Source organism: Sceloporus undulatus, chromosome 6, assembly GCF_019175285.1.
Source record: "Sceloporus undulatus isolate JIND9_A2432 ecotype Alabama chromosome 6, SceUnd_v1.1, whole genome shotgun sequence".
In the NCBI taxonomy this organism is placed as follows: Eukaryota; Metazoa; Chordata; class Lepidosauria; order Squamata; family Phrynosomatidae; genus Sceloporus; species Sceloporus undulatus.
The window spans coordinates 95,441,544-95,460,520 of NC_056527.1; the positions used below are offsets into that span (position 1 = coordinate 95,441,544).

The following is an 18,977-nucleotide window of genomic DNA, read 5'->3' on the forward strand; positions in this document are numbered from 1 at the left end:
AGATGAAAGAGGGCATGGAGGGAGGGGTAATGAATGTCGGGGGGGGGAGAGAAGGCAAGCAGGGAACTCCCCTCAGGCGCCTTGGTGCCCCTCTCCTCCTCCTCTCTCCTGCGCAAAAGGAGGCGCTGAAGGAAGAGTGTGGGGCTTCTTTCTCCTTCTCTGTCCCTGAAAGAAGGGACCAAGGAGGCTCTGAGGAGGACCCTCTGAGGCTGAGACAGTGTGCCTCTCGCAATGGTTGGAGCGGTTGTGGGCACCCGCCTTCAGCCAAATGAGGCTCTCGAACCCCACTTGAGGTGAAGCTGGAGAGAGCGAACTTGGCCAGGGGACGCTTCCCTGCCCAGTTTGACCAACCCCCAAAAGAAGAGGCGTCCTGGATGCGGCTGCCTTTCCTCGAGGCTGGCCTTCGCTTTCGGGAGTATGACGATGAACTCCTTGGCCGAGAGCTTGCTGGGCAGCCCGCCGCCTCTGGAGCCCTCCAAGGGGGCCTTCTTGGACTTTGCGGGGCCTCTTTCGCCTCAACACCAAGCCCCTCAACCACAACCCCAACAGTACTCCCTCCAAGCCTTGCACCCGCTCCAGCCCGACGGAGGCGTCTTCCCGCCTTCCTCCTCCTCCGCCTCCTCCTCGGCCTCCTACAACCGAGCCTTGGCCTACCCGGCTTATTCCGGGGTAACTTCAGGCAGCCCCCACCACGCTTTCTACCACCACCACCACCCCCATCCCCACCACTCCATTGGGGCTTCCTATTCGCCTTACCAGCAGCCCTCCATGGGCCACCCTGGGACCAGGCTGGAGGAGAACGGTAAGGCCTTTGGGGAGGATTTGGGGGTCCCCCACCCCAGAAACAAGGCCAAGGGAGGGGTGCCTTTGTATGCCGCCATTGGAGTCTCTTTTGTAGGCCGTCTTAGGCGCCTTCCCAGGCTCTCTGGCGCCCTTTGGGTGACCTTGGTTGTTGTCGCCTGCCTTCAAGTCCTTTCCCAAAGATGTAGCTGTGTAAGTCTGTAAGATCACCATGTGAAGAAAGAGCCACCAAAAATACCTTGATTGGCCCACCGAAAATGCACAAAATACATGGCATGCAGAGAGAGATCTTGCCACACTTTTGAGACTTTGAGAAGTTGGCAGCAGGAGCTTTTCCTAGACTCCAATCTGCATCTGAGGAAGTAGACTGAAATCTACCAAAGCTCCTGCTGCCAACTTTCTTTCTTTCAGTGAGTCTCAAAGGTGCTGCAAGATCTCTCTCTACATGCCATCTATTTTGTGCATTTTGAGTGGGCCAATCAAGGTATTTGGGGTGGATTTCGGATGCAAGTGTATGCTTCTTAGTCTTGCTCAAAATGGAGACTTTTTTGACAGTGCTCCTGGACTGAAGCTTGAAATGTAGGACATGTTTCTGGAAAAGGAGGACGTCTGCTCACCCCGAGTACTTTCTCTCCTCAACTGGTGGCAGAAAAGAAGAGAGATCCAGGGTGGGTGGGCAGGGGTGCGTTGTGTGTTTGTGTTGTTGGGGCGAGAAAAGGAGGAAGAGTTTTGCTGGGAAGTTGGCATATATTGGTTGGGTACACACCATGGCAACACACACACACACATCACTCTCTAAGGGTAAAATAGAAACCTTGCCCAAGAGTGATGATGATGATGATGATGATGATGATGATGATGATGATGATGGAGACGGCGTTTATGTCTAATGATTAATTGAACTCGGGTTATGTCTGAGTATAGTTGATAAAGGGAGTCAGCATGGACTAGTGGTTTGAGCCTTGGACTGTGACACTGGAGACCAGGGTTCAAATCCCGCTTGGCCATGGCCACTGGGTGACTTTGGGTGAGTCACATACTCTCAGCCCCACAAAACCCTGGTCTAGGTACCCCTTAGGGTTGCTGTAAGTCAGAAACAACTTGACGGTACACAACAACAGAGTTGATAACATATCTATATTTATTACATTTCTTGGTGCAAATGCAGGTTTGACAGCTCCCAGTTGCATATCATTGATATTATTACTGTACTATTATTAACCTGAATTTATTAACTGTATTGACGCAAAGGGAGGTTTGACACCACCTAAATGGAAAATCCTGGCTCAGCCCTGGAAACCCACCGGGTGACCTTGGGAAGTCACACTCTCTCAGCCTCAGAGGAAACATGCCAAGAAAACTGCATTATAGGGTCGCCTTAGGGTTACCACAAATTGGAACCTATCTGAAGGCACACAACAACAACAACAATTCCATAATAATAATAATAATGTGGAATTATGGACTGCCAAACCTGAGTTCACGCCAGTAAATTTAGCCAATTCAGACATGTTATCAGATGTGTTTGTTTACTCTTGACGTAAAACACCACTGAGTTCAATGGCGGTTGTTCTCACATTTGCATAGGATTGTAATCTTGCTTTATTTCTGCCTTCCTTTCTGCATCAATCAACACTCCCACAAGCGCTTTGCCTCCATCGTTGATCGTGGACTTTTTACAAAGGGGAAAACAAATCTATATTACTTTTTAGAGGTTCTAGAAATCTGCACAAATGAGAATCAGAACTTTAATAAATTTAGGTGTGTTTCCAGGTGTGTTGCAGGTTGAGTCTCCCTTATCTGGAATTGAATTCTGAAATCTGAAATACTCTGAAATTGTCCATATGGGTGGCTGAGATAGTGACACCCTTGCTTTCTGATGGCTCAGTGTACACAAACTTTGATTCATGCACACGATTATTTAAAATATTGTGCATCAAAGACTAAGTGCATAATGTTTATATGGAATTTTATGCTGAGACTTGGGTCCCATCTTATTCTGTACAGTATATGTTATCTGATTCTATACATGCAAGAATTTAAAACATAGCCGTTTTAGTCTGTAGAATCAACATGTAGAGAAATCCTGTAGCACCTTTGAGACTAACTGAAATAAAGAAGTTGGTAGCATGAGCTTTTGTAGACTTCAGTCTGCATCTGAGGAAGAAGACTTTAGTCTAGGGAAGCTCATGCTGCCAACTTCTTTATTTCAGTTAGTCTCAAAGGGGCTACAAGATCTCTCTCTCTATATATATATATATGTGTGTGTGTGTGTGTACACATTTCAAAATTGGCAAAAATACAAAAGACTTCTGGGAGGCTCAACCTGGATAAAATTCAGCTCAATAGTTCTATCAGGACAGGGGCTATGTCTTCTTGCAATTTCTTGTTTTCTTTTCCTCCCCACTCCAAGAAATAAACCTCTACACCCCAGTCCAACCTTCTTCCCCCTGATCACTAGTTGGAAATAGTCTCCTAGGTGTGGCTACCAAAACTCCTATCCCTGGGGGCAGCTCACCTGACAGACACCAAAACATCATAAGTGTTCACTGGTGGTTTGGCAGGGAGAGGTTAGGTGGACATGTCTGGAAAATGGGGGTCCCAATGGAGCAGTGAAATGGATAGCTATTTGAACACAACTGGGACAATGTAGCATCCGTTGAGGAAAGGCGCCATTATCCTTCTTCTGACAACCTGGATTGCCTTCCCCAGCTTTCCTAGGGATGATGGCCATTGTAACCCAACACATTTAGGACCAAGTTGGGAACGGTCATTAGATAAGATAACACTTCTTAGGTCCAAACACACTGTAGAAATAATCTGAGACCGCTTTAACTGCTACTACAATTATAGTGCCCTGAGTCCACTCTAACTGTCAATGGACCCCTAGGACTTGCAATTTACATAGGGAATTTTATTGACATTCTCAGCCAGAGAATCCTAATGCTTCACCAAACTACAAATCCCAAGTTCCTATGAAATACAGCTATGGCAGTTAAAGTGGAACCATAGTGCTATAACTGTGTAATGTGGAAAAGACACAAGGCTTGACTCAGTGGCCTGTTACAGACAGGCCAAAATAAAGCTGCTTCGAGTCACTTTGGAGATATGGTATTTCAATGATGCATGCGTCCTAAGAGTCCAAAAGCCACACCAAAGCTGCACTCCAGTCCTTAGAATTGGCGCGTGGCTTTGGTGCGGCTTTTGGACTCTTAGGACTCATGCATCATTGAAATACCATACCTCCAAAGTGACTCGAAGCAGCTTTATTTTAGCCTGTCTGTAACAGGCCAGTGAATATCTATGAGAATATCTGCTTTTTTAGGCCTCAGTTTCTTGTTCTGCAAAAGAGTTGTAAGGGCTACAGAGAAAGGCTTGGGATTTGGGGTGCTTTGGGGGGGGGGGTAAATCAAGCAAGACAAGTGATTTAAAGGTGTGATATGTCACTGATGATTTTTACCTCTTAGTCACCATGTGTGTTAGCCTTATGGTGCCTTATATATTATTTAGTTTCACTACATCTGTTACTCTGTAGTGTGCCACAGGATTCTTTTGTAGTATTCATCCCTTAGTCCTCATCTTCCACAGGCATGAAGCTCCAGTTCTAACTTGTGTTTGCTTACAATCACCTCCCCCTCCTGGTTTTCCCCCTTGACATTTAAATTGAAAGTGCCTCCAGGTATAGCCCTGTTGTCTCTCTTGCATTGTTCTGTAAAACTATACTGTAAGTTGCTAGTGCAATATAAATAGCTTCCCACATGATGAAGAGGGTGGTTAAGCCACCCAACAAGTTTTTATGGCAGGTCTTAGACTGATATTCTAGGACCAAGTTCTAACTATTTCCAGTGTGGTCTGTCCATTGCCCATGTGCAGACTGCCTTTCTTCATGTCCAAGGCATGTATGAGTGAAGTGCCTTGATCCCACTTCAGTTGCCATGGCTGCATCCTATGAGATTTATAGTTTGGTGAGGGGCTTAGATTTTTTCTGATAGGCATTGCTAGTGCATTTCTCCAAATTGCAATTCCTAAGAAGAGGGACAGAAGGTTAAATCATAGTATCATGTGAACTGTAGCTCAGGGAATGATCTAAAGATCTCTAGAAGAGATTTCTCATTCCTCCACAAACTACAAATCCCAGGATTCCTTAGGATGGAGGAAAGGCAGTTAAAATGATTTCACATAGCTATAATTGTGTGTGCATGTGCATTTGTATGTACCTTCAAGACACCTGTCGACTTATGGCAACTCCATGAATTTCATAAGGTTTCCTTAGGCAATTAATACTCAGAAGTTATTAATACTCCAAGTTCCTTCCTCAGAACATCACTTGGTACTAACAAGAGCTGATCCGTGCTTAGCTTCCAAGATCAGAGGTGATCTGGTGCCTTTAGGGTAGTGTAGATATTTTCTGTGACCAACTCCAAGACAGAACTTCATCCTAGATCTCATTCCAGAAGTGCTTTGAATACCAGTTTTCCCCAATGAGCTTGATGTGGGTTATTACAAGGGTTTTTTGTGGGTTTTTCAGGCTATGTGGCCATGTTCTACAAGAGTTTATTCCTCTAGAAAAGTTTGTTCTCTTCTAGAACATGGCCCCATAGCCCGAAAACCCCCAAAAAACTATGAACGCCAGCCATGAAAGCCTTCAGCTTCATATTACAATACTCTCCCACCTCACAACAACCATGAGAAACTGGTGAGGCTGAGAGTAAAGCAGCTACCCCAAAGTCATCCAGGGAAGAAGTTGTGGCTGAACAGGGATATGATACCAGTTCAACCTGGTCCCAGTGTCCAACTGTGAAAGCACTTCTTTTCCCGACTTCTTTGCAAGAGCATGGGGTGGCGATGATGTCATGCTTGTTCCCACATCTATGGACCACCCTTGTAAATTCTTTGCCATTGGCTTCCCAGAGTAAGGCCTCTTCTAAAGAGAAATACTCTCAGTATCCAGTCCTGTTAGGGACACATGTGTACATTAACATTTTGGTTTGGAGGAAGAACTCTTTTGCTTATATACCTAGACTCCATCTGCTTGCTAGCAGACATGATGGTCAATTTTCCCTCTCATTTCTCCATCATTCCCTGCCATACTATCAAAGGATATCATTGAAACAAGTTGTTTAGGAACTTACCCCATTGATTCTGGTATTGCATGTTGCCAGATATCTAAACCCCAACCCCCGCAACCCCTGTCCAAAGGGTATCATTTTAAATAATTTTGACAAAACCCAGATGTTTTCTCAAACATCGGGGCAAACTCTGTGGAATCTTTTAATGGAAAACGGCTTGGCTTTTGTTTATTTTTCAAATGTGCGTGCAGAAATATTAATATTTTTCTTGGTCGCTTTGCATTGCAAATGGACTACTCTGAGGTTTGTCTTGCATGCCGTCCCCAACAAACTTGGCTTCAAACTGTGATCCCAACAAAAAAGGATATTTATTTATTTATTTATTTGAAAAACGGAGCTGTCTCCTGAGACTTTTTCAAACTGCGGAGTTTGGTTCGTGGCGCGTTGTTTGTTTTGGGGCCTGCTGGGTTTTGAAAAAAAATATTATTGGATTTAGGAGAAGCAATTGATCTTTAAAAAACAAAAACAAACGTTTAAAGTTACTCGATGGTTCCGAAATGGGAAACATATGAAGGTTGTAACTCAAAACATTTTCTTTTGTTTTGATATTTTTTTCTAAAAAACAAAACAAAAAAAAATCTGAAATGCTAACTAAACATATACATGAATATATGAAATGTGATTAGAAGTGGGGAAAGCGGGCCTCCTGCAATCCTATAGTTTGGATTTCTGCAATCCTGTAGTTTGCAGTGACTTGTCTCTTTCCAAACTAGTCCCTCTCTATAGTCTTAATGGAGGAGAGTGTTTCCAGGTATAACGTTAAAATGACTTCATGGAGGACAGCGTTTCCAGTTATAATGTTAAAATGACTGTTCATATAGAGGTTGTCTTAGTATCAATCATTGGACTAGTATAAGTCATCTTGGCAGCAAGACCTGGTGATGCATGTTAAACTGTTTGAAAGCCATTTGTACAGGCAACCCACCAAAAACTGAAATACCTTTCAGAGAGCAAAGTTACCAAGGAAGTATGGCCCAAAATGTTGAAAGAGATATTTCAGAGCTCACACACTCCAGCCCTTTAATGGTTTGACATTACTTTACTTTAATGGTGTGACATTACTCATGGAGCCTTTTGTACATGTTCAGAGGCACCCTTTGGGGAAATCTCAGTTAATTTGACTTCAATGGGTTGAGTTTTTTTACTAAATGAGTAGGGTGAAGATAACTCTCTATAAATCTACCCAATCCCAAAGAGATCTGCCATATCTGGTTGCTCTGTTCAAGGCCAATTCCCTTGTAAAAACTGTAATATTTTAGAGAAATTGTTCTTTTAGGATTGTTCTTAAAATCTGGATGATATCCGAAGGGAGACTTCCCACTGCTTAGTTCTAGCCAAGGGCATAATAACCATGGGAGTGGGAGGCAAAATGGGGGCATACCTCCTTAGGAAATTTTCCTTCAGTGCCCCAGTTTCTAGCATTGCAGAAAGTGAGATGTTGATCATTGCCCACACCTAGAACTCTTACATTTGCTGTGCTCACATTCCCCTGGTAATTTTGCCAGCCCCCCTTTTCTTAGGTGGCTAAACTGTTACCTACTTCTAAATGATCCACTGATGTTTTTAAATGAATAGAGTGCTAGAAATTGAGGGACTGGAAGGGGGGGGGGGAAACCATTCGGGGGGGGGGGCTCCCAGATTTCTTATTTGCTCTCATTTGGACTGTCCAGCAGCTACATTCCTGGTGTGTTCTCCATACCAAGTCATTATAAGGTGTGTGTGTGTGTGTGTGTGTGTGTGTGTGTGCGTGCGTGCGCTCTGAAACATCTTTTCCAACATTTTTGGGCCATACTTCTTTGGTAACTTTGCCTGCCCCTTATCTTAGATCCCTAAACTCTTATTTCTAAATGTTCCACTGGATTTTTAAGCTAGAGCGGTGCTAGGAATTGGAAACATTCAGGGGTAGCTGTGTTGGCCGTTTAACAAATGCAAACAAAAACCCATCAGTGATGCCTTTCTTGGCCAACTGAAATGCATAACTCATCCCTCCATATTTGTGGCTTTGATATTTGCAGATTTGATTAATATGTTCTCTTTAGGAATATCTAGGTCCTCCAGTTGTCAACTTTAACTAAACTGAAAGATCTAGAGATTATTCCTAGAGAGGATACTCTACTAGGCCTTTGTAGCTCCTCCAGAGCAGTTCTTTGGTCAGTGTCTGTCGGATGTTGGCCACTGGAGGACCTAGAGGTTCCTAGAAAGGTGTCCTCTCAGGTAAAAACATGGTGTTTTTGTTATTTGCTGTTTTTCCATATTCACGGGGGTCTTGTGCCCCTAACCCTAGTGAATATGGAGGGAAGAGTGTACTTGTTTGCAAGCTTCAAAGCAAGGCTCCATGGGCTTGTTCATCAGGCAAGATGTTACAAACCAAACAGGAGAAGAAAAAAGAGTTGGGGGGGGGGGGAGGGAAAATTGAGGGACTGAAAGGGGAAAAAATATCATTTAGGATCTCCAGAATTCATATTTTGGGGAGGGGTGCTTTCATTGAGACTGCCCAGCAGCCACACTTCTGGTCCTGACTTGTGTTTTCCATACCAAAGAAGCAAGAGGGTGCCTCTGAACATGTACAGAGGCCTTCCATGACAAATCATCAAAGGACTGAACAGAGTTGGCCCTTCCAGCTATATCCCTAAGGCTCCCCCACCCTGCATCTCCTTCAGAAGAGTGGAAAGCCAGCCTAACTGATATTTCCCCCATGGCTTCCTCCTGGTGTCTGTTTATATCGAGCCACTTTTCTTTTCCTTTAATTGGCACCTGTCAAGATCGACAAGGCAGATAGGCGATGGCTTAATGATCTTGGAGGCCAATCGAGGCAGCAAGAGGAGGAGGAGGAGGAGGAGGAGGAGGAGGAGGAGGAATGATCCGTGGAAGAGATTGCTTCTCTAGCTGGTCCCTTTGGCTGAAAAAAACAACCTGGATTTATTACCCAAAGTGTGGTTAATCGCACCAGCAGCTAATTGGACTTGGAACAATCTGGGTTCTAATTCGGAGAGGCGATAATTAGGGAATGCAACAGTGGCAGACTCAGTGCCAAAGCTCTCAATCGCCAGGACTTTCTTCCTTCAGCTGACGGGTGCATCCACACTGGAGAAATAACCCGGTTTGGCACTGCTTTGACTCTTTGGCTCAAGGCTATGGAATTCTGGGAGTTGGAGTTTGTTGTGGGCCCAGAGCGGAGCGGAATTCCATAGCAAAGAGTCAGACAAAGAGTTAAAGCGGTGCCAAACCGGGTTATTCCTCCTTTATGTTTCTGTTTCAGACCTGTCAATCCTCCATGCGCGAAACGGTCCTCGTTCGAGTCATCTCTACTGATCCCTCGTTTGATGATGATGATGATGATCAATAATAATAATGATAACAACAACAACAACAACAGGCTTACCAAAGGGAGTGACAATGCATGAGCTTAACTGGAGCGTTCGCGTTGTCCCTGCTGCCCAATGTTTAATAATAATAATAATAGGGATTAAGAAAGAAATTAGAGGGCTAAAGAAAGTCGTTTGAGGGTAAGAGAAGGTTGAGTGACAGAGGTAAAAAGAGATGGGAAGGGAGTGAGTGAATGAGAGAAGAGAAAGAGAACAGAAAGAAGGGTAGGCGAATGGAATGAAGAAGAGGAAAGAAGGAGAGAAAGGAGAGAAGAAAAGGGAAGAAGGAAGAAGAATGGAAGCGAAGACAGTTTGAACGATATTTGTAGGTCGAAATAAAATTTATAATGTAAATAATAAATAAATAAATAAATAAATAAATAATTAAACAAACTAGCCGGAGGGAGGGACTGTGAGTTTAAAAGGAGCGCTAAGATTAGAAGCCGATGAGTTTTGCAGGAGGAAAAAGTCGAAACAATTGGGATCAATTATTATTATTATTATTATTATTATTATTATTATTATTATTTATTACAACACCCGTTTCGCTTCGTTTGGTGGCTCCGGATCAAGGCAAAGAGCTCCACTCCGAAGCCAAATTGCTTCGGTTTCTCAGGATCTCCGCAGCTGGAAGAAAGTCGGAAAACCCGAGGAACCAAAAATCCTCGTGGAGCTATTTTCGGGTGGATCCTGTACATACATGTCTACACCGATTTAAGAACATCACTTTCCGACTTCCCTGCCCCTGTTTTTGAAAACCCTCTCTTTTAATAATAAACCATTTGGTCAACTCTCTCGTTTTATTATTATTTTTCCTGGCGAAGAAAGAAAGAAACCGTAAGAAGCAGAAGAAGAGGCTGGAGGATTTCAGGGACAGGTAGCCATCGGAACAAAAAGGCGACTTCAGGGTTGACAGGTATAAAAACCCTCCTAATCCTCCTCCTCCTTCGTCGGTTGTTTTGTGTTTCCCCCAAAGGCAAGTTCAGGGGCTTTTCAAAGTTGGTTCCCCTCCCCTTAAAAAGGACAGCAATTCCAGGGTGTTAAATATCATTTCACCGGTTCCGTTCCTACCTTCTTTCTCCAGTTCTTTATATTGATTTTTTCTCAGTTGATTGGACTCAGATTATTTTGACGTTAATGGTTTATTTTGCTCAGTTTTATGGCTCCCTAAATCTTCAATTTACTAAAACCTCCGTTTTATAAAATGGCTGTGATGCAAACGATCCGATCAAATTGAGCTATTTAAACTTAATAACTTCTTTAAAAAGCACTTTAATTCGGTTTAATTCTAAACCACTCTCATGGCTTACAAGGAGCTGAGTCTAAAACGTGAACAACTGAGGACCGACTGTCATTTTTGGGTTAGAATCGTCAAACCAATTGACAGTTCCTTGCAAGCTTTCCTTGAAATGTATTCTATCCTTCCAGGTTTGTCCTACTTAGAAGGGTTGCTACAAATACAAGTGTCTGGAAGGAACCGTAATTTCTTAATAAGCATAGCTAGTTTCCTAATAAGCCAATAATAATAGTTTCTAATAAGCACAGGACCTTGTTTTAGAATCACCAGTTTCTAATAAACCAATAATAATAATAGTTTCTAATAAGTATAGGACCTTGTTTTTAGAATAACTGCTTTTTAATAAGCCAGTAATAATAGTTTCTAATAAGCATAGGACTTTGTTTTTAGAATTACCAGTTTCTAATAAACCAATAATAATGATAATAATAATAGTTTCTAATAAGCATAGGACCTTGTTTTTAGAATGTGGATGGGAGGGTTTGGGATATAATGAAACAATATTGTATTATTGTATTGTGTGGGTGTTTTTAGTGTAAGCCGCTTCCATCGTTGGAGAAGCATAATAATAATAATAATAATAATAATAATAATAATAATAATAGTTTCTAATAGGAACTTACTTGCTTTTAGGATGTGGATGGGAGGGTTAGGGAGATATGCATTATTGTATTATTGTATTGTATGGATGTTTTTAGTGTAAGCTGCTTCGGTTGTTGGAGAAGCCAAAGATGCGACAGCCTCAGTTTGTCTGATCTTGGTCTCTAGGAGAGTTAGGTTTGTTTGCTCTAGGATCCATTTAATTATTTAACAGTCCTCTGTATCCACAGAACTCTTCTTCAGTACCACATCTCAGTTTAGTCGATTCTCTTCCTCTTTGCTTTCTTCACTGTCCCGCATTCCAACTACACTATACAAAGAAATGGGAAAGATTGATGGCATGTACAATCCTAACATTAGGGTGCATCTACAGTGTGAAAAGTCAAGTTGACACCACTTTAAGTGATGTAGCTCCATCCTATGGAATCCTGGAATTTGTGTTTTACAAGGTCTTTCTTCTAGTCTGCCAAGGAGTGCTGTGCTTCGCAAAACTCTAAGTCTCGGAGTGCTGTGGATGGAGCCATGGCAGTTATTGTGTCAAACTGCATTATTTCCAGTGAAGATGGACTCTTTAGTATTGATTATATGCCTTTACACTTCAGGGCCTTGTCTAGTTCTTTCATAGCTGCCCTCACCAGTCCTTCTTCTTTCTTGACTGTAGTCTCATTCTGATTAACAACTGAGCTAGATAATGGAAATCTTGAATATTTTTGTATCTAACTCATCAAGTTTAAATTTATGTAAGTCATCAGCAATCATATTGTTTTGTTTTTTTAATGTTAGCTGTAACTTGCCTTTGCACGTTCTTCCTTGACTTTCTTCACTAACCATTCCAGTCTTTGCTATTTTCTTCTAGTATATGGTATCATCAGCATATCTTAAATGTTGTTGTTCCTTCCTTCAGTTTTCACCTCTCCTTCCTCCAAGTCTAGTCCTGCTTTACATATATATGTTCAGCATACAAGTTAAACTTTTACGTTAGACTTTTAGTGTAGCATAAATACACAGTTTTGCGAGGCCAAGACTGTACCCCTTTGGCCACAGTCAAATCAGAGCCTCACCTACCAAGTTAAAATTGGAGAGAGGGCTAGCTATGTGGTTGTGGATAACTGACAGTACCTAAGGACTTCATTACACAACCGCTCAAAGCTCAACCACTTGTGAAACCATTACCCTCCCACATTTCACCATGAAAAACGGACCGCACATGGCCAAGCAACATCAGTTCGGATCAAAATGGCCAAGGTTTTATGAAGAAAATTGAAACACGTAAGAGAGAGCCTGCAGCAGTTGTGACTGTGCCTGAATCTACAGGAGAGCAACGCTCCTCCTCTCCTCTCTAATGAGTACAAACCACTTTTGCACTTGAACTCAGTTTATGCATGAAGTAAGCAGAACAAAGGGGGAGATGGGAGAAGAAGAGAGAAACTGGGACACTTTTAAAGCCGCTAGAAAAGTGGGAGGTCGAACGATTGATTAGGACTGCTCTTGCCAGCCTGGGACAGTTGCAGGATGCATAAACTTTTTTACATTACACATAGTGCCTAACAGGATAACTATGCACACACAAACTCATTCAGGTCTTGGACATTTCCTCTACCCCATCAGTATTGTTCACATCAAACAGAAAATCCATCCTTCAGAACCCCAAATGCAACAGAGAGTGAATTTGCTTGATGTCCTTTAAGTTTGAGGGTTTCTAATTGCCCCTCAAATGTTAATTTTAAAAAGTACTTTGCCTGCAACCTCTTTGCTTTCATAACTGCTTTCCATTTATTTCCCCTTCCATTGATCCTATATTTTAAAATGCAAAGTAAAATGGTTGTGTCTCATCATAATGCTCCCCAGTTTCACTCTTCCAAGGCACCAGTCAATCTCATCTTGGAGCTAAGCCAGTTCTACTCTGGTTATACTTGGATGGGGGACTGCCACAAATACCAAGTGCGGGGAGGTTTATATTTCAGAGCAAGAAACTGGTAAAAACCACTTCTGATATCCTTGCCTAAGAAAACCCTATGAAATCATGGGGTCATCATAAAGCTGACAGGCAACCAACACACACACAAATCTGCTTATGTAGCATGATCCTGTTTATCTCTGGTCAAAGTCTCATGATCTTCAGTGTGGTTTCCTCCAAGATCAGCTGCCTAGGACTGCAGTGTACAGCAGGCATGGAGAATTTGTAGTGGCACTCCAGATGCTGTTGGACTACAAAGTCCCATCAGTTGTGTTGAAGCCCAACACAACCTGGATGGCCACTTCAAAATCTGCAATCTAAGCCCCATTGACTTTGAGGGACTCTGTAGGCATATACAGAATTTCAGTCTAAATCTGCAAGTCTAAACCAACTTGCATGTGCACACTTTTTAATACAATCAGGGTGAGGAACAACCAGAGTTGATGGTTAAGACTATGAGATGTTGGTATTTGCCATGCTTCAAACTGTGGACAGATAATATGATTGTAAAAGCAATGCAATGTACTGTTCACTTCTTATATTAAGCAAAACAAATGTAGTGTATTGGTAATAGATGTTTCTGTCTTGGTTAGTTACCCTCAGACATAGCTCATCTTAATGGGATACAATCTGTTTTGATCTGAAGCAGACATGTAAAAAGAAGAGAAAGTCCAATAGGATAATGATTTAAAGCTAAACACTGTTTTGTTGTGTGTTGTTGTTGTTGTTGTGTTGTTGTTGTTTCTGGCTCAACCTTGCCTCCACCACAGATGCACTAGGCAGTGGGGTCATGTGCAGGTTTTTCTTAGAATCCCTCACTGTATCCAACATGAGTCACCCCCAAATAACTGTGCTCTAGGATTGCAACCTCAGGCAAGCAATTATTCTCTGCTCCCTTCTCTATCTGTAACAACAATCACTTTGCCTTCCTCTGTTAATGATTATTGAGTAAAGTGTTATTAACTACTAAAGGTGTTGACTATTATGCTAAAATTTTATTAGCATGTTATCATCTCTCTTTCTCTCTGTATATGACAAAAATGCAGATCATAATCATACTAGTAATAGCAGTTAGCAGTAATATTTAAGAAAGACATCTTGACTGGATCAGATTCTTGCAGCGTATGCTTGCCAGCTTAAAAAGAACGTAAAGTATAACAGAGCTGGACCATTCTAATCCTTTGGGATATTTTCTTCTTGAGTTCCATTTGTTAGCTCCCAGCCTTCCCGAACCCTGCGCTCTCAGGATGGGTTGGATGCAAACTTCCACCATCCCAACCAGCATGATTGGAGATGTAGTCCTACCCCTCTGAAGGGCACCAACTTGCAGACACTTGGAAAGAGAGCTTGCAGCTCTTTGGACTATATATTTGTTTGTTTGTTTGTTTGTTTGTTTGTACCTCGCCTCTCCCTTTTGAGGGACACAACTTCCAGAATCCCCAGGCAGCATTCTTAAGAGCTTGGGGATTCCAAGGTGAGCTATGTTGGTTTCTCTTCCCTTTTTAAGATGCTAGAGAAAGAAAAGGACGGACAGGCCAGAGAAATGCAAAGGGTGCAGCTTCTGACCCTCACTGCATCAGGCAATTCCGAGAAAGAAACTTCACCTGTTGAACTGCCCCCATCAAAAGGCACACACCGCTCTGCCAGACAAATAATAAGAATCTGACCGCCTAAATAAAATTTATGCATATACATGGACTGGGGGCAGTTTGCAGAGTCTTTTAAACCGAGGAGCTTTGTAGAGACTGGACATGATCCTCTGATGCTTTGCTCTGAAGTAGTTTTGAGACAGTGCAATGTAGAATGGAAGAACCAACAGCATGGGCTTTATTCGAGTTACATTTTTTACAGGCCAGGGTTGGAGGGGTTTCTGATTTGCAGAAATGTCTCCCGCCTTTACCTGAAACCAACAACTTCAGGACTGAAGTGAAACCAAACCCGGGAAGGCTTGGTTATGTTGTTTGTACACCGAGAAAGTAAATCCCATTGAACTCAGTGGGGGTTATGTCTGAGTGGACATGCCTACAGAGAGCCAGTGTGGTGTAGATGTTTGAGTGTCAGACTCTGGGGATCAGGGTTCAATCCTGGCCTGCAAACCGATTGAGCAAGTCACACTCTCTCAGCTCCAGGGAAGGCAATGGCAAAAACTTGCCAAGAAAACCACATGATAGGGTCGCCATAAGCCAGAAATGCTTGAGTTACACAACACAACAACAACAATAACAACAGACTTGCCTTGGACTGCCAAATCCCTGAAAGTAAAGCCCCACTTGCAGATATTTTCTGTCCCAGGAAGAGGCTCCTATTGGCCAGGTCCAACCCTTCTTAGGTCGAAACCAGGTTGCAAAAATGTAATCCTACCCAGTTTCTCCTAGTAATTGAACAGGACACAGACTAAGAGTGAAGGCCCCAATCCCGGCTGCATTTACACGGGAGTATAAACCTATTTTGGAGTCAACAGGGAGGAGATTCTCCCTTTGTGTGTTTCCCTGGGGACTTAACACTAGGAGGTGGGCCTAAATGCAATGGCTGAGTTCATCGAGCGCCCCATTGAATCAATGGGTTTACATCCGGGTTGAAGGCAACCGAGATTTTAAAAAATAAATGGGTTCCTTTGGCTTCCATAAAATTAAAGCATGAGGAGAAGGGGGGAATTCATTTGGTTAATGCGGAGAAATTGTGTGAGTTAGGGAAGGGTTAACAGGTGTTGGAGGTGATTTTCCAGGCTTTTCCCCCACCACCTCCCAGAAATTCATTTACAAAAATCCTTCAGGGGCTTACCATTTTCGGTCAAAGCGCACATCTTACAAACTGATTTCCTTCCATTGCAATTTGTTTTTTAAAAGTGTGTTTTTATAAAACAAGAGCGATATCATAAATCGACTCTTTTGCACCAAAAAGTGAGATTGGTTCAGATTAAATCACTCTGAGGTGAGATGGGAAAGTGGTATTTAAACACTACAATTTAATGTCAGGGTTTGTTAGAATCTATGTTTAATGCCTGACATACAGATATATAATAATCATATAATTAATAATAATAATAAGTAACATAATGACACTTTATATGTAACAATAATGATAGACAGTTTATATGTACAACAAAATGTAATAGTTGTTATGAAAAACAATGGATTGTTTGTATGTAATAATTTAATATAGTTATATGTATAATAACAACAAAATAATAACAATAGCTGATATGAAACTAACATTAGATTGTTTGTATGTAATAATAAATAATAATAATAATAATAGGCTATATGTATAATAATAGCGTATGCAACAACAAAATAACAATAGTTTATATGAAGCTAACAATGATTGTTTGTTGTATAATAATAATAACAATGTAATATAGACAGTTATAGACAATGGGTTGATGGGATGTTAAGTACCTGATGAATGAATAGTGTGATATTTACATGGGTAATTCTAGTTATGTTGGAAGGTTTTTATATATTGAACTTTGTTTGAATAAGATGCTTATGCCGTAGTAGTAGTAGTAGTAGTAACAGTCAAAGGGGTGTAACAGCATATTAAAAGCATGCAATCCATTGAATGCAATGGATTTACTTCTCTGAGTAGAAGTGTACAGGATCACTGGGTTAATGTTTGTTGCATTTGGGATGAGATCAGTGAAGGGGAATTTCTGAGCCTTGCATAGGGACCTGCTCAAAAGTGAACCCAATTGTTTCAATGGGCTTTCCTTACTTACTGTGCAAAGGGCAATCCTATAGGAGCAAGAGTGAACAGTACAATAGATGCTTTTATTGTCTCCACATTTGGACTGACTTAGGAGTCAAATGCGCTTGGGTTCAATGCTATTTGCTCTGTTTAAACCCCAAGGCAAAGCCTTGTAGTGGGAAAGTTCTCCTGCACAAATCCTATGGAAGGAAAAAGAACCCTTTTCCAGTGTTTCCTTCATAGGCTGGAAGGCAAGATTGTACTGAGGCTTTAATCCATGGCTGCCTCCCGAGTTGGAGGAGATTAAAGTACTAAGCCCTTAAGGAATAATTTAATTCTTTCTTTTAAAGAACATTTCTTTAAAAGCCTGAGACGCCTGTCGCTCCTTTGAGCCGAAGAACAATAACCTACAAGGTGCTATCTAATCGTCATAAGAAGGAGGAGAAGGAGGAGAAGAAGGGACAAGCACACCTTGCATCTCTAGGAAAAAGAAAGCCATCCGAGTCCTCTGCAAAATGGGGATAGGGTTGTAGGGGGATATTTTAATTGTTATTTCTTGGACTGCAATGTTTTAATCTTTGTAAGCCGCCTTGATCATTTTTATGGAAGCGGGGTATAAATAAAAATTTATTATTATTATTATTATTATTATTATTATATTATTATTATATTATTTAAGTCAAGCTGGCTTTGGTCCTCATTGAAATAAATGGGACTTGATTTGAGATCGTGGATGACAAACCCTGGGTTTTACAACCAGCCAGGTTTAAAATACATATATACATGTGTGTGTGTGTGTTTGTGTGGTGTTAGTTTACTATGTGTGTGTGTGTTATGTATTTATGTATTGTGTATATATATATATATTATTATTTGCATGTACTGTATTATGCAGTGTGTATATATATATGTGTGTGTGTGTGTTGTGTATTATGGTATGTCTATATATGTATGTATTGGTATGTGTGTTGTGTCTGTTATTTATTTATGTGTTATATATATATAGTTTGTGTTTGTATTATATATATATGAATGGTGTGTGTGTACTATATATATATGTATGTATGTGTGTGTATATATCTATATTATGACATGGATGTTATAATATGTTGAGTAGATATGTATGTGTATATATATGTGTTTATGTGTGTGTGTGTGTAATTATATTGTGTATGTGTGTTACATGTTGTATATGTGTGTGTGATATGAAGTCTTCTGGATGTGTACATACAGATGTGTGTGTGTGTGTGTGTTTGTGTGTGTAAGTTCGCAGGTTTATGCCCATGGTGGTATTGTGTGCATAAAAACACGCTCTGGGCCCACCACATCTCCAACTCCCAGAATTCCTAGCCTTTGAGCCAGAAAAGGTAAAGCGGTGTCAAACCGGGTTTAAAAGGAGGAGCCTGGTGGCATCCTTAAATGGCACGAGCTCTTCTCCTGCCTTGATGCACTCGGCGTTGCTTATCCGGATTTTCCGGTTTGGATGGAAAACCAAAACCTGAACTGGAGGGATTGCGGAGAGAAGGGCGATCAAGGGAGATTCGTCGCCCAAAGCGCCGCGGAGACAGGGCCAAGAATTGATGAAGTCGGCTGCAAAGTTAACCTTAAAACCCCGGTGCCTTAATACGTTTGTTGTTCAGCCTCTGAGTTGCCACAGGGCTCTGCGAAGCCTTTGCCTTCCGGAGGGAATCAGACCATACAAGTGGGCTCTTAAAACCATCTTGGAACACAAACAACACAATACAGGCGTCCCTTTTTCCCTGTCGGGATTTGCCTTAGGGTCGCCATAAACGAACCGACTTGGAGGCCACACACAACAACAATTTAAAAGCTCAAATATTCCCTGAAACACAGCCCTCAGTCCTGGGCAGATTTTTAGGGAGCTGCTATTGAGCAGAGAAGGACCTCTTTGACACAATTAATACGACATTGCTTTACTCAACTAAAAACCTCCCTAGACAACATTAGTAAAGAAGAGCTACACAGGCCTTTGATCCAGATAAGGACTCCTGGCTGTTATAAAAACAAAGACCTGTGCTTATTAGAAACTATTTATTGGCTCATATAATAATATATAATAATAAATAATAATAATAATAATAATATAATAATAATATAAATATAATAATAATAATATTTCT

At 41.6% G+C, this 18,977-nt stretch overlaps 1 protein-coding gene across 1 annotated transcript in view; it reads left to right on the forward strand.

Moving 5' to 3' along the window:
* The first annotated feature begins 417 nt into the window (after positions 1-417).
* The window catches only part of DLX4 (distal-less homeobox 4), a 69,079-nt gene continuing 50,519 nt past the window's right edge, over positions 418-18,977 (forward strand). Inside the window, exon 1 of the mRNA XM_042475085.1 lies at positions 418-802. Within this exon, the coding sequence (XP_042331019.1) occupies positions 418-802 (385 nt within the window). The remainder of the gene's footprint in view (positions 803-18,977) is intronic.